General features: G+C 37.2%; 1 protein-coding gene across 1 annotated transcript in view; it reads right to left on the minus strand.

Moving 5' to 3' along the window:
* LOC114656554 (aldehyde oxidase-like) overlaps nt 1-17,353 on the minus strand; it is a 68,147-nt gene that overhangs the window by 25,944 nt on the left and 24,850 nt on the right. Inside the window, exons 13-19 of the mRNA XM_051930811.1 lie at nt 15,353-15,462; nt 12,538-12,722; nt 10,454-10,616; nt 7,102-7,191; nt 3,161-3,330; nt 2,301-2,427; nt 2,097-2,219 (exon numbers count right to left, since the gene is read on the minus strand). Coding sequence (XP_051786771.1) covers nt 2,097-2,219; nt 2,301-2,427; nt 3,161-3,330; nt 7,102-7,191; nt 10,454-10,616; nt 12,538-12,722; nt 15,353-15,462 — 968 coding nt within the window. The remainder of the gene's footprint in view (nt 1-2,096; nt 2,220-2,300; nt 2,428-3,160; nt 3,331-7,101; nt 7,192-10,453; nt 10,617-12,537; nt 12,723-15,352; nt 15,463-17,353) is intronic.

A 17,353-nucleotide genomic window follows, 5' to 3' on the forward strand; every position in this document is an offset into this window, starting at 1 on the left:
TAGCAGCATAACATTGCAAATAGAAAACTCTGAAATAACAATTTCACTCACAATGTGCTTGTACATGTTTTTTAACCTTAGGATTGCCTCCTAGGCTATTAGGTCTTAACAGTTAAAAGTGTACAAGCTTGCTAGGTGGGGATTACTAGGTGGGGATTCATCCTTCATATACGAGCTGCTGTACATACGACTGATAGCTTCAGATACAATTAGTAACTTGTCTTCCCATTTATAGTGCCTATTCAGATATTAATTATCTGCTTTATCAATCAAAAAGCACAGATTATTCAGCCAAGAAATCCTCAAAGTAATGTTTTTATTCTGAATGAAGTGCAAACAGTGTTGAAGTGCCTTTTCTTTAGCCCAGCTGGTGCAATCCTAGATATGCAATGGCTTGAGTTGAAGCTGTGGTCAAAGCCAGCTTTATTGTAATTTCACCACCAGGTATCCATCCATCCATTATCCAACCCGCTATATCCTAACTACAGGGTCACGGGGGTCTGCTGGAGCCAATCCCAGCCAACACAGGAAAAAATAATAACTAACAGAGATGCTTCAAATCAAGTTTTGACAGACCCTTCATGCCACTAACAAATGTCTCCTTTTAGATTTTTTGTACATATTATACAGCATTAAATGTACTAGTCAGGGAAAGACTATTGAATAGAAGGCCAATTTCTAAAGTGATACAATATATTCAACAACTGACACTTGGTTTATTCAAGTACAACTTGAAATATTAATAGAGAATGTTAACAGAATGTTAACAGTTGTTTGGGATTGTTGTTGTTTATAAAGTAATTTTCTAGTCTAGTCATCCCTTTCTGAGTCAGAGATGGGAACTGGTGGGAATTACTATGATTTAGAGAAAAAGAATGACAAAAGGTAATGGAAAACATATAAATCAAAGAAATTAAACATGTAAAGGAGAAAAATTCCAGAACAAAAATATAAATTAAAAAAAGAGAACCTAGCTACAATGTTAACAAACACTCAATTCAAAATCCAAAGGTGCAAAATTCGGAACACAAAAAAAACTAAATTAAACAAACAAATAATACAATAAAACCCCACAATTTGAAATCCAAAGGCTAAAAATTGTAGAAAAACAAAATAAAAAAATGAAACTTATATGTTCATAAGAGCACTGAACTTAACGAACAATAAGAGAGCAGAAGAACATTAAATAAGGTTAATGCCATCACATCTAAGCAGTAGAGCAGGACCCTTAAATGTCAGGTGTGGTCATGTGGCCGATTACAGCACCTGGGGCTTGCACCCATTAGGTATGTCACAACACCCCCATTGAAAACACAAACTCATGACATAATTAACAGAACTACCAAAAAAAAAGTTATAAAAGAAGTTAAAATAGATATAAAAATTTAAAAATAACATCCAAGAGGAACCTTTTCTGAGCCCTATATTGTAACCTAATAAAAATGGAAAAGCATATTTTTAGGCCTATTGTGTCTTTAGTATCAGGAAAGCCTAAATATTGATCAATACATTTTGATTATGTCAAATTCAGATTTACAAAGCCAGTTCAAGATGGGAAGAATACCTTTGACACATGTGCCGAGTCACCCAGTACCACATAAAAGATGACTGAATTACTGCTGTTGATTACACTTCTTAAATACACTGTTAATTACAGATGTATGTGGTTAGCTCCTTTTCTCATGTCCTTCCAAGTTACTGATAAATGGACCATCACAGTCAGAATTCTGCTACACTTGATTATACTTGTTCTTATATGAATACTTAATGTTGCAGAGAAGTAGCAGCAGGACTGGATCATAGATCAATAGGCTTAAATTAAAATGCCTTCTAAGAGTAAAGGCAAAAGCTAACAGTTAATAAAAAATATAAGTCATTCAATATAATCAATATCATATTTAACATTAAAAATCAATTTACTACTACCAGTTATTAATGATTTTATATATTTTAATTTAATGATTTATAATATTTAAATGTACCCACTGTAAGAATCTGTTATTTCCTTTTTTTTTTAATAAAATGAACAATTTTAACTGTAATATACAGACAAGTCCTGACCTGTGAACAGCATGCCATAGCTTCATTGTACTCACCTCAATTGTGAAAAAAACGGGTTCCAGGTCCTGATAGGAAACATACACTTTTTGTGCTGCTCGTCTTGCTTGTTCCCTTGTTTCTGCAACAATGGCACCAATCATCTGCCCTACACACATCACCTGAAAGCAGTACAGGACAATATTTTGTGACAAATTGTTAGCCAATTCAACCTTTAGCTGCTGTATTTATGGCTGCAATACCTCTTCCTCTATGAAGAGCTCAACCATATCATGAAACCATCGTCTCTTGTTGTTTCCAGGGACATCCTTGGCTGACAGGAAAGCCACCACGCCGGGCATGCTGAGAGCTTCAGTGGTATCTATTGAACTGGTCAATGGACAATGCAAAAAAATTGTAAAAGGTCACTGGATTTGATTTATGTTTCTTGGAGCTTTTCCTCATCTTGGTGTATTGCCGACTGCAATTTCAATACATTCATTATTTAGTCAATCAAAATGGAAAAATACATTAACTATTAAACTGCACACCAAACTACCTCATAAAATCAAATATTTTTTAATTACATTAAGAAAATTAACTTGAGCACTATAAATAACAAGCTGCTGTGCGCACCAAATGACAAAGTTTTTAGGAACAGATTCATCAAGTGCAATTTGACAGAACAAATATGACCAACTTCGTTGACATTAATATCTATAATTTTATCCATATTTTCACAGGAAATATTAAGAATAGTCATAGAAAGAAAGGACAGGTCAAAAAATGTCTATAATTGAATGAAAGAACTGATCATTTTAGTATTGAATTTCCCAATAATGTCACACTGATAGATTCATGTTTCATAACTTACAAGAGTAAATGGTGAAACTTGGAAAACTAGCCTGAGACAGAAAATCCTGTTTCCACAATTAGTAATGGGTAGCCACTAATAATTCTTGCCATTTGACTTCAATTTCCAGTACGTCTAACCTGTAGTAACTGGGACCCTCTTTTGTTGTTTCTGTTATTTTGCTTTATCATTATTTGTCTATATGTAGACACTCCTTATCTATCTATCTAATTAAATTATCAAGAATGTGATATGGAAACCTGTGCTTACATTATCTTGGCGTGTGGTCTTGTACTGGTAACAAACACCAAAAACAGCTCCCCATCAATGCTGGGAATATCGTCATAGTAGATAGCTTCTCCTGTGGAGTGTTTGAAGCCTGACTGGTGCACATTAGGTCTTCCAACTGGATCTTCCAAAGGCTGTGAAACTGAAACAGCCTAAACAAACAAACATTCATATTAGTATATATATATATTCATATACAGTATATATTAGTTACAATAAAAATAAATCTTGTTCTCTCTCCATCTGCATTCTAATCTCCTTATTCATTTTATAGTAATAGGGGTTAACACTCATCCTGGTTGGTTCAGGTGCAAAGCATGAGCCAGTCCATCCTATGGCACACTCATGTTTAATAACCTACCACATCTGGTCTCTGAGGTGGGTAGGGAAGGTGCACTCAAGGGAAAAAAAATATCACACAAATGTGGTTCAAGCATGCAAACTGGCAGGAATTTAAATGCAGGGCTCTGGAGCTCTTAAGCAGCAGTGCAGACTACTGCCAAAATGCCACCTGGGTCTAACACTAAAGACTAGAAATGTAAAAGTATTTTTCCTTCAAATTGTTTTTATAATCTGATGCTGAACAAAATCAAATACTTTGGATTGTTATGAGTACAGCTCACAGAAAGGAACTGAAACAATAGTTTACTACCTCTCAGTCTGTTCCTTAATGAGCGTATGCTCCATGTTAACACTAAGTAAGTCATGGAATTATATTATAGTTTACAAGGATGTCTAGTTAGTCAGCCTGATTTATACTATTGAAATTCCATTAACTCTACAGCCAATGACTTCTATCAGATTGTTATAAAAGAATTTTAAGGCCACAGGATAAACTGAAAACATTTCATTATTCACCATTTAATATTAACCATTATGGTGTTGAAATAAAATGTTTACTTCTAATATACTTAAAGGTTCCATAAAAAGCCTAGCTTACAGTTACTTTATTTCATCCCAGTGTAAGGCCAGAAGACCCAGAATATGTCAAATTATTTCTTTGACTAAGTGATGTTCGGTACTGAGGAAGAACGCATTGTTAAATATTTTATCTTCTTGGGCTCATGTGTCCATGGATGAAGAATGCAACCCCAAAATAAACTGTCACCTGCCCTGGTTAACCTGGCTTATATAAGGCAATCCAGAGATATTCCGCTGACATCAGCAGTTTAAACATTTAAAGCAGTGATATTCATAATAGCAATTAAAGGATCTGAAGGCTAAATTGCCAAAAAGTAGATAATAAAATGAGCGGTTTTAAATTGTGGTACTGGAGATGAATATTGTACACCCTTGGGGATTTAAAATGGACACATCAGTGGATCCTAGATCATTGCATGCTATAATCATGTATTATTAAGCAGAAGTTAAATTATTACTTTAACATGACTCAAAGATGTATTGTACAAATCATTGAAAGTCAACGATAAAAAAGCAAAAAAAAAAGTTAGTAAAGACCTGGAAGATCTCATTGTTCAAAGTAATAAAGTCAAAGGTATTGACAAAAAAGCCCAGGGGGGTGTTGACCAGTGGGCAAAGGAGGACACAACAAAATTAAAACTTAAGTGCAGGAGACTTAATACTCCAGGGGCCTCATGCATAACGCCGTGTGTAGAATTCACACTAAAACATGGCATATAGACAAAAGCGGAAATGTCCAAAAAAATCCAGACGCATAAATCTGTGCGAACGTCAACTTCCACATTCTTCCGCTCCATAAATCCTGGTCAGCGTGAAAAAGAATGCATGTGCACGAGCCTGCTGCCCCACCCCAACTCCTCCCAGAATTACGCCTCTTTGAATATGCAAATCAATATACATAGACCTTAAGCTCAGTGTTCTGTGAAAAGGAAATGGAAATAGAAGAATTTCAGCAAATACTAAATAGAGGCAAGAAAAACGTACTATTTGTTGGTTTAAACAGTGGTATAAACAACAAAAGGAAGTTGATCGAGTGACATAGAGTGTCGGAGAAACTCAAAAGCTCAAGTTCACAAAGTCACACAGTGCACGAAATAAAAAGAAGTTGTCACATATCAAAGTCGCCGTGAAAAGGCGAGTCGTAGCCTACTGTCTGAGTATTCATATGAAAGCTTATTAGGGTACAGAGAAAAGAAAAAAAAATAGGTATACAGTGAGAAAAAGCCTTGAAATGTCAACTTTAATCTCGAAATTTCCACTTTAATCACATAGTTTATTTTGTCATTAAAGTAGAACATCATAAACTTCATCTTTAAATCATTTAATTTACTAGTTTCTCAAATCACATCGTAACTAAAGTAGCACGTTAAATGCTTTGTTTTGTATGTGTTCTTCTATGTGCTTCTTAAACAGGCTTTCTCTTCCTCAGACAGGACACAGAATCCATTACATTTGTGATATTACAGCTCTCTGAATAATTTAAATACTGAGATGTATACTTGATATCATTTTCATGATGATAGGAGTTAAAGCATGTTATTAAACATGGGAACACGGTAGCGCGGTGATAGTGACGAGCTGGCGCCCTGTCCAGAGATTGTTCCTGCCTCCCGCAAGATGCTTGCTGAGCTGTGCGCGACCTTCGATGAAATAATTTATTGCAGCAGTACTGTCTCTTTCAAACATACTAACCTCTAATTCCTGTCCTTCCTTTTCTTTCTCCAAGTAACCAATCGCCACACAATCAGCTCTGTAATTGATGTTAAGCCATCTGTGAGCTTAGAACGCCGATTCTTCAAAACTTTTAAGGAACATTGAAATATCTTTGCAGTATATGTTTAATTATTCTATCCATCTATCCTATCCTTCCAGTGTCATGCCAGCCCCAGCAAGAATACAGCACGAGGCAGGAACAATCCCTGGCCTAGCTAGCACTGTGACACCGTGTCTTCACATGTTTAATTATTAACAATATAGATTTAAATGATGTTAACATTTTATCTGTATAATATAACAAACATATTTTGCTGCATTTCATCTTAGAAATGATATCGTCATTATATGTAAATACGTGCTTTATAAAGTGGCTCAGGTTGTGCAATATTATAACTGTATCGCAAGTTTTCAGTGAGGTAATTGTACTAATAAGTACAAACAGTTCTACAAAGAGCACTTGATGGACTGATTGAGTGCATTTATAGTTCTTGGGATGAAACTATTTATGAACCACGATGTACCAATAGGAAAGGCTCTGAAGCGTTTGCCGTATGAGAGCAGTTCAATAGACAGTGCGCATGGCTGAGGCAGCGTGTGCTTGATGCTGTATACCGATAATTCTCTTTACGATCAGCTGCTGTAGAGCTGTGATTCCACACTCAGATACAGTGGGATACATACTCTGAGTGGCATTGAGAGGAACAACACTAAGGCAGCTATGGTATTTGAAATAGTTTGGCCATTCTGTGGACCATTATATTGTTACAGGTTAATTACAATCAGATGACTTAAACTAATAAACAATATGCGCTTAATTTCAGTGTATTTGATAAAGCCACGTCAGGGATGTGGATCTAAAAAACAAAGGGAAACCACACAGGAACAGAAGCACTGCTTTGACACTGGGTGCCGCCAGTTTGCAAAACCCACTTGCGTACACCAAGCATTTAGCTGGTGTGAAAATGTGCGTAGCTTTATGCCAAGTTTAGGTTTTATACATTGCGATTTGAGCGTGGAAACGGGAGTATGCAACATTTTTGTGCGTACACACCGTTTATACATGAGGCCCCTGGTCTTTCTGTTGATATAGACATGAGTGTGTCTCCATTATATTTTTTTCTCATTAGTATTACTCACCCTTGAATGTTAAGAGAAATTGACTACAGACACTGTTCATTTCACAAAGTTGCATAATCAAATCACAGCATATATTTAACATGTAAAAAGATTAAGCTTAAAATCAGTTTTTAGGTATTTTTAGATTGCATGACCATGCTAGCACCAACCTGATAAGAAAGTTGACCCTGGGGTAGCTTGCTGTGCAAAGGTGTCAGTGCACTCATATACTCAGGAGGCACAGCAGCAACATTCAAGCCCTGTAAGGATGACAATGAATACTATTGTATGTTCAATGTTAAAAGCAGTTTACAATCATATTTTCTAAAACCTCAGCAGTGTTGCTGTTTCAAGTGAAAAGAAGTGGCCATTATGGACCTGTGGCCATTTTAATACTGTGGATAACAATGATAAAACAAGATCAAGTTTTCTTCCACAAAATATCTTGAAATTACAGAGCACTACAAAACTAGAAAAAGTAGAAAAGTGCAAAATGCTACACGTGGTCAAAAGAAACATCAATTATAAATACAAGATGCGAGACATTGGCATACAGGAAGGAATCTCTGAAAAGGCTTTAGGGGTATATGTTGACACAACATTTTCATTGGCTAAGCAATGTACCATAAAAGGCAAATAAAATGTTAGGTTATATCATAAAAACTGCTGAATATAATTCAAGGGATGCTATGTTCAAACTGTTTAAGGCACTAATAAGACTGTATCTGGAGTATTGTGTGCAGTTCTGGTCACCACAGTATATGAAAGACATAGCAGCACTTGAAGCTGTGCAGAAGAGAGCAATTAAGTGCATATCAGAACTTAAGGACATGTCCTACTCTGACAGACTCAAAAATTAAACCTGTTCAGTCTGAAGCAAAAGAGACTGCGTGGAGGCCTAATCCAGATATTCAAAATCCTCAAAGGCATTGATAAAGACAGTCCAGCAACATTCTTTCAGCTTAATGATGAATCACATGGTCGAGGACAGTAGTGGAGATTTAAGATTGAAACCAGGAACACTTCTTTACGCAAAGAGTTGTTTGACTCTGGAACAAACTACTGAGACATGTAGTTGAAACTGAAACCTTGACAACCTTTAAGAAGAGTCTGGATGAGATATTGGGACAACTTAGATATTGGCTAAACAAAAGGGCTTCATGGCCTGAATGGTCTCCTCTCGTGTGTCAAATTTCTTATGTAACTAGTTTGTGTTGTAACAGTGAAAGCAATCTGCTTCTTTCAAGTTGTTGGGCTACAAATCACCAAGGATTTGGGCTGTACCTACAAACCTGAGGTCTCATGATATCAGATGCAAAAATGCATTTATTTTGTGATGCTCCAAGGACGTTTGGGATGAGCAAGAGGATTTTAGTTATCACTGTGCTATACATAAAGTTAAGACAGGTGTCATCATTATGTGGTAGGATAAAGTAACATCACAGCTGCAGAGACCTTCTCCAGTGCTGCCATAATTAGAGTTGGACCATACTGTATAACAGGATGCCACGGGAACACTACCTTCTGGCAGGTAATGCCACAAATATTGAAACTCAAAAACCTAAGTATATATGCTATACTTTTTCATTACTTATGCTGAGAACCATTTTATATTGCGGTATTTTGTAAATTACAAGGAATGGCACAGATACAGCACATGTTGTTTTGACCAACAGACCATAGTACTATAGCCCAAAAGACAGAGAGATACAGGTGATACGTTATAAACTGTGGGGACCAAAAAAAACCTGTGATGAATTTATGCTTTTGACCAGCCTTAATGTGAGTGAATAATTTTAGCAATCATCTTAAAGAAATAGCATGAAGGATTAACAAATGTCAGAAACCTGTTCAGACATATCAGGAAACCAGATAAAGGTCAAGCAAACAACAAAGACAAAGGATGTAATATACAAAATGAACTAAAAGATGACTAAGATCAGCAGACTGAAGCAACAAGATTGGACAGTTGTCACAGACAGATATTTCAAGGATAATAGCTAAACCTAAAGATATAGGAGGAATATGAGTATAACAAAAACAGAATTTTATTTACTAAGTTATCTGATGTGTAAACTAACAAACCAAAGGGAGTAAATGTATGCATTGACTGACACTGTATGTAAATTCAGTTCAAAATGAACCTCCACCCTTTGGTGTTTTGATCATTCTGACCATACTGTAACAGACTGCTGTGATGGATGCTCCCCCTAAAGCATTTTGAGGAGTAATTAAACGGGGAAATGGACAGCTTTTCTCTTGCATGATTGCTGACTCAAAAAGGTTTTATCGAACTTATCCCGGTTGAGGATAAATCCCTTTCTTTAATTAAGATATTGATTTCTACCACATTAGTCAGGCTTTTTTATTTTTGGAATATTTGTATGTTTATTTTTTCTTGATTATTTGTTTATTCATTACTCTTGTGACACCATTTTGTGTTTTGGTTTTTTTATGGTTGCTAATATTTTGTAACTGCCTTTGCACACTTGCAGCAAAGTGGTTTACAGTTGCTATACATGTAATATGGAAGTTATGTAACACATTACGCTATCAAATTCAACCTTTTGAAGATGGCGGTGGTCAATATTTTGTTATAAGGATTTCTGGATTCTCTAGAAAAACTAACAGACTTTGTAATGCTAGCTAGGAGGAAATAAATGAAGTTAGTGACAGGATTTTTGCAAGATATTTTCAACTTTGATTCTTATATTTTGTGAGGGGCAACCAGTGTCCTTACCCGGCCAGGATGTTCTCTGAATGGAAGGACAGGGGAGTCAGCTTACACAGGGCTTTGTTTGTCCCAGAGTGCTAGATGGCAGTGAGCCCAGGCTTGGATCTCCGCATGTCCCTCACAAGGCATGCCGGGTATTGTAGTCCCAGGGGACAGCCTTGCTGGGACCCATGGGGGCCACCAGGGGAAGCTGAGGGATTTGGGAGTCCCTGCTCTGTGGGGCTCCAACCTTACCCAGAAGTGCTTTAGAGCTGCAGCAGAAACACTCCTGGGGATTAGATAAAAGGAGCTGTCTGCCTCACAGCAATGAGCCAGGGTCGGGAAGAAGGTGGACAGAGCTTGCAAGGAAAAGTGGAGGAGGCAGTGACAGAGGGAAATACAGACAAAAAAATCATGTATTGTGCTGTGCTTATTGCATATACTTGTGATTGTGGCAAGAAACGCTTGTTGTGGAAGAGTTTCCCCACAATAAAGACTCTTTGGGCTTTTATACTTAATGTCTGTGCCTACTTGTGTTGGGTGTTTGGGGAACTGGAGCGGCCCCTAGTGTCCACAATATGTAATTTTGATTATTGGTTCAGACAGCTTTTCTGTTCTTTGACTGTGGCTTTTCCCTTGGCAAATATTCAGTCTGCTCATACTGTAAATAGTTTCCTTCATCTCCTTGGATTTTTTTTGACTTGTGGTGTTCAGCACAGAGCCTCACTGTATGATATGATTAATAATGGTCTGTGTCCTATCTGGCACCCTAAAGGAAAAACAGAAAAACGTATTTTGTAAAGAGTTACCATTGCCTTCAGTTTCTGCAGGATGTGGAGGTAGAACTTAAAGAAGAAGCTGAGGATTAGAGTCTTCTTGTACTCCACCATTCCTCCATGAGCTGTGTCAGGAAGGTGGATCTCACTCAAGACCAACTTACAGGCATCTGTCAACAAGTTGTCATTCCATTTTCTACAAATAATAAAAGCCATGGGGTAACTTGTGATAGATTCTGATAATAAACATTCAACAATCTTATTTTATAAAATTATATTCAAGCCTCTAAATCTCCACAATTAAACAACAAGCTGGCAAGCTTTTGTTTCTCATCCAAAGCTACTTGCTAAGTCCTACCTGTGGAGAAAAACAGATTAACAGGGATGCCACAATACTAACTATGTTAACATTAAGTGGATGGGCAGCATTATAGGAGTCACAGAAGGTAACACAATGTTTACTATTTTTCTCATGAGAAAAATGTGGCAGACATGTTAATAAAGAGCCAGAATGTGAAACATAGTCAATTGTTGGGCCAAAAGTCAAAGCCAGGAGGACAATCAACCAATTCATGGAAACCAAGCACATTTGTAGTTGTGAAACAGAAAGCAAGAGGATCAAGATCCAGATAACAAAATTTAAACAGTATACAACAGTTTTGTAGAGAGTATCCACACTCTTTTGACAGGAAGTGCAATGCACTCCCAGCTATCCCAGCAGGTTAAGGCGGTAATAACTGCAAATGCATGGACCATATAATGGTTACACCCATAACAAAAAAAAAAATTGTGTAAAGCACAATGAAAAATATAAATAAATGACAGAACCACATTTGGCATCAAGTAAAACCCCCAATCAATAACAAGACACCTGAAAACTTGCAACAAGGACTGCAAGGAAAATTCTGAATAGGCCACAACTGCAGAATTTCTGTACTTTATATAGTTATATCCAATTATTATTTGGCTTGTCTCTGTATATAATTGTTGTATATTAATAGGTCCATTAAAATATAGGTTTTATAGAAAAGATAATCAAAAATAGATAAAGAATTAGCCATCCTTTATCCTTTTGTCTTCTCTCCAGTCTTTTCTCAGGCCATATTATGCACCCTGCATCAGCAGACCTTTGAGTGCACAGCATGGAGTTTGATTGACTCTAACGAGGCTATCATTTTTAGCCAATGGAAAGTTAAACTAAAGCAAATATTCAAGAACTACTTTCACATTAAGACATTCAAGCTAATAAAGTAAATTACAAGACCCACTAAAAGGTTTGACTCTGTCGGCTGGTACAGTACTTTGAAGCTCCTATGTTACTCCTACATGGTAGTACTTACAATATGTACAGTATGTTGCCTGTCATGTATTTTTTCTGTTTGTGTATTTGTATGCATTGTCAGCTGTTCTGAGGAGACATGCAAGTAAGAATTTCATTGTACTATGTACATTATGTATTTTGTACACATGAAAATAAACTTGAACACATACAGATAACCAACCATCAAAAGGTCTGACCTGCAACTGTGCTGTTTTCAAGAACATCTGTTTTCATGCGAAATAGCCTCACAGATCTTTTAATTTACTTCTACAATTCTTGGCTTCCAGCAGTGTAAGATCTATACACATGACATAACATACTCAAACCGGTTTAATCCAATTCAGGGGCAATCAGCATAGCAGCAGTTAACTAAAGACAGGAAGCAGACCTGGACATTGCAAAACTCACTCATACACACACTACACTTGCACTCACAAAATGTGAATTTGGAATCACCAACTGAAATAACCAGCATGCAGCTGTGGATGTGGGACGAATGCTGGTGTGCCCAGAGGAAACATGTAAACTCCACATGGACGAAAACTAAGTGTAAGGTCCTAACCTAGATAACTGGATCCAGGAGGCATGAGTGCTAACCACAAAATGTATATGATTCGAAAATGGAAATGCTCAGCTATTGGTAATTTTTACCAGTCTGGAGCATCTTCTGCTGCTGTTGGATTAGGTTTAACAGACACTGCACTTTATTTTGTCAGTGCCCCGAAAACAAACGTTACACAAGTACAGAACTCTGTAGTAGAGGTACCCAGTCTACAAGGTGATTAAAACTTCTTACCTGCCAACTAGCTGTTGGGAGGCATTTCTAGTGCTGACCAAAGTGGCTCCTGCACCTCCATAGAATATCTTTAGATCTTTAACTACGTTTGTTCCTTCAAAGAAGATGACCTTCATTCCACAGTTAATAATAGAAAAGGCAAACTGTCGGCACTGCGCCTGCCGAAAAGCCAACATGAACTCCCACTGTAGAGACAAAACGAACTATCATTATATCTTTGAGCTCTCAGTCCCTTTAGACTCTGTCACACAAAGTGCAGCACAAATCAGAAGATGCAGAGGACAATTAACAACAACATCTCTGCAGGATATTTCTCTGGCAAAAAAACACTTCTTTTTGAAAAGACTCATAAATTCATGTTCATAGAGGCCTATCCCAACAGCACTTGGGTGCAAGATGGGAACCAATCTTGCATGGGATACTTCAGAAGGTACACTTATGCAAATACCAATGCTTGCCACCTAAGGTGAATTTAAAATGAACAATCTAATGCATTTTTCTTTGCAGGATGTGGGAGCAAAAGGTGTATTACATAAAAAAAGCACAGAGATGTAATATGAAACTTCCACACAGACAGTACCCAGGTCTGGATTCAATTTCAGGATTCTGGATCTATTAGGGAGGTAAACACTGGGACACCTCTACACCAGTGCATGAAACATAAATAAAACTAACCAATCCACAAGCTGATCCATCATATGATTGCTCTCATCACCTGTATCAGCACTATTTTCCTCTTTTACCTTGGCCTCGTCTGATACAGAGTTTTCAAAAGTGCTAAAGTTAAAAAGTAAATGTAGCTACAAAGGACCAAGCCATAGTTTGTGTACTCACTGATGTCAAAGTATAAATATTACAGTGGTTCATTTTTGAAATTGACTATTTCTTTTTTTAGATTTAAACAAAACTTCACAGTTAAATCAGCAAACCAAAGGCCAGCTCACTTCCAACTAGCTTTCTGGATTCTCTGGATCAAATGATGTAGATCCGTAAGTCAGAAGTTAATTAAAGGTAAACGTGTGCTAATGTAATATTATATACTGTAGTGCGTGCTATTGAGCTGTCTCCATCCTCAGAGAAGATAGAAGAAAGCCAATAATATATACAAAATCAAGAAGGACTTTACTAAAGGGAAGTTTAAACATAACAGGGACAACACAAAGAATGACAAAAGGGTAACATAATAAAGTTATGGTTTACTGGCCTATCTGCAGTACACACATAAAAGACCTTTGTGCACCAATGGGAGAGGTGTTCATATTTTTGCTTGCTTTAAATCTTCTCAAAACCTGTGTTGCTTAGTCTGCTCTTGGATTTAAAGTTTTAAAGACAATGAAAAAAAAAACACAAAAAAACAGACACACCAACCACCATGTGGAATGGCTGGTTTATTTATCCACAATGTCGTACTGATAGTCCCTGTTCATCTTACACCAATGGCCCTTCTCTACACATTGGCCACTATTTCCTTTCACTGTTAAGCCCTTCTAAAATGTTTGTCTCCCAGCTCTAGGCTCCATAGCCACATCGGATTTATGAGGGCTAGATATGAACTATTTCCACAGGTCTCCTGGGAATTACTTCTGGGGTGCTGGATGTCATGTAGCAACTCCTTCTAGTGGTCATAGGTGCTTCTGCAATTCTGCATCATCGCCATAGAAACATAGTGACAAGCCCCAAATTGGTTGTACTTCCCAGTATACTGGAGAAGCCCACACACTACGCATGGCTTCCATTGCTCCCTATATAGTACTGGAGGTTCCTGATTGTTTTCCCTTAATTAGTTCAGTGTCTTTTACTACCCTCTTCATTTCTGCTAGTGCCCACTGTTGATATCACTACCGAAACTCCACTCACAACAACTTACTGCTGATAGAAGTGATTAAAAAGAATTAAGATTTTTCTCCATAAAATTATGTCACTTTGATTGTTAACAATAATTGATCATAAGAAGCATTATCAATGTGACACTTGAAACGCAGCATCAAGTTTAATACAGTGAGCGGAGGACAGATGGACTCTAGATACGCTTACGGATCTGAGGTCATATGCTAAGAAGTTCAGCTGAAAGCTGAAAGTCAAACATCCATCCATTTTTTCAGAAGCCTTTCTTTCTATCACAGGTTTTCAGGAAGGCAGGATAAAGCAGGAAGCTACCCTGCATGAGCTGCCAGGTTGTTGCAGGCCCAGTCATACTAACTTACTCATGTTAATTTAAAGATAACAATTTAATGGTAGTAGTATTAGTTGTAGAAGTAGCAGTAGTATTGCAACATGTAAAGTACAAACAGTAAACTGTAAATAACAAAATTTATAAAATTGAAAAAAATAACTAGATCCTTGCTTGCTAAAATCAATGACAGCAATATTCATCCATACATTTTGTGATGATGCTTTCCCCACTCCATGCTCGCAGGGGATAGTTGGAGTTTCTGATGTAAAACATAAACCATGTCATGACTAAATGTCACTCCAACACAGGATGCATTCAATCACATTGGACCAGTTCAAAGACTCCATTTTACTGTCCACATGCAACAGAAACTAGTGTGCCCAGAAAAAAAACTTCCTAACAGAGAGAAAGTCTGATAATCAGAATGTGAACCCAGGTCTCTAGAGCAGTAAGACAATAACCAGTGGACTGTTGTGCTGCACTGAAGGCCACAGATTATAAATTCAATTCTATTTATTTTTGTGTTGCACCCTTCTTACCAAACCAGCTCAGAATAATGCAACATCCATAGGTGCTTGTTTTGGAATCTCCCTCAGTTTATGGCAAGCTTGTCATCCCAATCAGCTGCGATCACCATCCTACCTTTTTGGTGTAGGGAATGTACACTGAAAGCATAACCTCCTCTGGTTTTAGAGCCGTCTTTCCAACTGCAGTAAAGAATCCTTCAGTTAAGTTGAGCTTCCGTGAACCATCTAATTGTCAACAGCAAAGAAAATAATTGTAAGATATGCCCCTTACTGCATTTCAATACACAGAGCAGGTATCCCACAGTCCAGTTTACATTTTTGCCGCATAGGTTACATACAGGCATGAAAGAGGAGATGAGCAAAAAATAGCAGCCGAGATCATCTGGGTCCAGAGGGCAAATAGGACTACCTGTGCTGACTGTGAGCTACAAGAAACAGGGCAAATTGAGAATTACTTGTAGAGCATCTCATGAGAAGTGATCAAAACCTTGTGCTTTCATTTTACTGAATAACAGTGTTCATGGGTGAAAACTAACTGATATGCACATTCCTTTACAGATGTGTTTGTTTGATCACCATTTGTGGATTTGATCAGCCTCAGGGCAAAATAGAGACAAAGAGAGACGAATCAGGTATGGTATTCATGAGCACAGTTTGGTTGATCTGAACAGTATTGACTATAAGAGAGGGTCCAATTAAGTCTAAGATGGAGTGCTTGTTGTTATAGCTAAGCTACCCACTTCCCTGAGGGCAAATTCTTACATTAGGCAAAGGCTACCTGAAGAAAAACCTGAAATCAAACTATCTGCTGCCTAATAGGTTAAGCATTTTCCAGGTTAAATGCTAACTGAATACTTTGCCTACACAAAACCATCTGCTTGCCTTGTAGGGTTTGCCTTTTTGAGCTAAGACTAGGCCCACCATTTAAAACTAAGGTTAGCACAGCAAGGGCATAGAGCTGTAAAACAAACTAAAGCTTTATTATGGAGGAGTTATTAATGACTAAAGTCGATCCAATCAGTGCTAGGGTATATTCTGGAGACATGTTCACAAATACAAATATTTCTTAGAATGAGGGATTAAAAAGATACTTCACTAAACAATGTCATCAGTTAAAAGCAAGAATGATGCACTAATTGTGAAAATGGCTGAAATAAAAACCAGTAGCCACAGAGGTCCCTGGGACTAAATTTGGGATATATTTATCAGATTAGTGTAGGAAACTCTCACTTTCTGCATAGAAATATAAGAAGGTGAGAACGCTGGTTATGGGATATAAACTGTTCTACCAGGATTTCATAGAAATAATTCTACCTCAAAAACTGGAAGAGGCTACTTGAGCAAGTGAAAAGGAGGACAGCTGTTTGTGAAGCAAGAATATGAGAAGATGTAAAAGAGTAGGATTGTGGGATTACATCTGCGTTTATCGTTTAGCCTTTCATTGTTTATACTAATATTACATCAGATCAGCAAGAAGGTGAAGAAGGAGCCTCTGCAGTCAATGCTTTTTGTTATATAAAAGGTACATGGGAGATACAGGAAATTGAATTAAAGAGATGCCCCAGCAGGGGCCATATGATGAAGACAATTAGATCAAAACTCAATACATGTTATGAAACTACAGCGTTGAGGGAAAGAATGGAAAAATGAAATATGAAACAGATGAATCAGACAAAGTGAATCCCTGTCAGTACTTCAAAACAATGATTTAAATGCAGCTGGTTAAAAGATCACAAGGATGAAACGTGGCATAAAATGATAAACAAGTCACATTCTAGTCATTACACCAGTTGTAAAAAGCATATTAAATTTGTATTTAAATCAATTTTGTCAAGGTTTAAACTTTATAACGCATTTATTTATAACTACTCTACTCTACACATATAGGTTTCAAGATGTCTTGGAAAGCAAGGAGTAGTTTATAGAAATGACAGCCATGTTGTTGAGGGTGAGAGGGAATGCTTAAGCATGAGGAGACAAATTCCTTTTTTAGGATTGTGTGGAATTCTTAAGAGAGTCACAGTGTCTTGATTCCTATGTTCTGGGACTCCCCTACTCATATGATTCCCTGCTAGTCTGTTTCACTTCCTTGATATGTAACTTGAACACCTTCCAA

The sequence above is a fragment of the Erpetoichthys calabaricus genome, chromosome 8 (genome assembly GCF_900747795.2).
Source record: "Erpetoichthys calabaricus chromosome 8, fErpCal1.3, whole genome shotgun sequence".
Classification (NCBI taxonomy): Eukaryota; Metazoa; Chordata; class Cladistia; order Polypteriformes; family Polypteridae; genus Erpetoichthys; species Erpetoichthys calabaricus.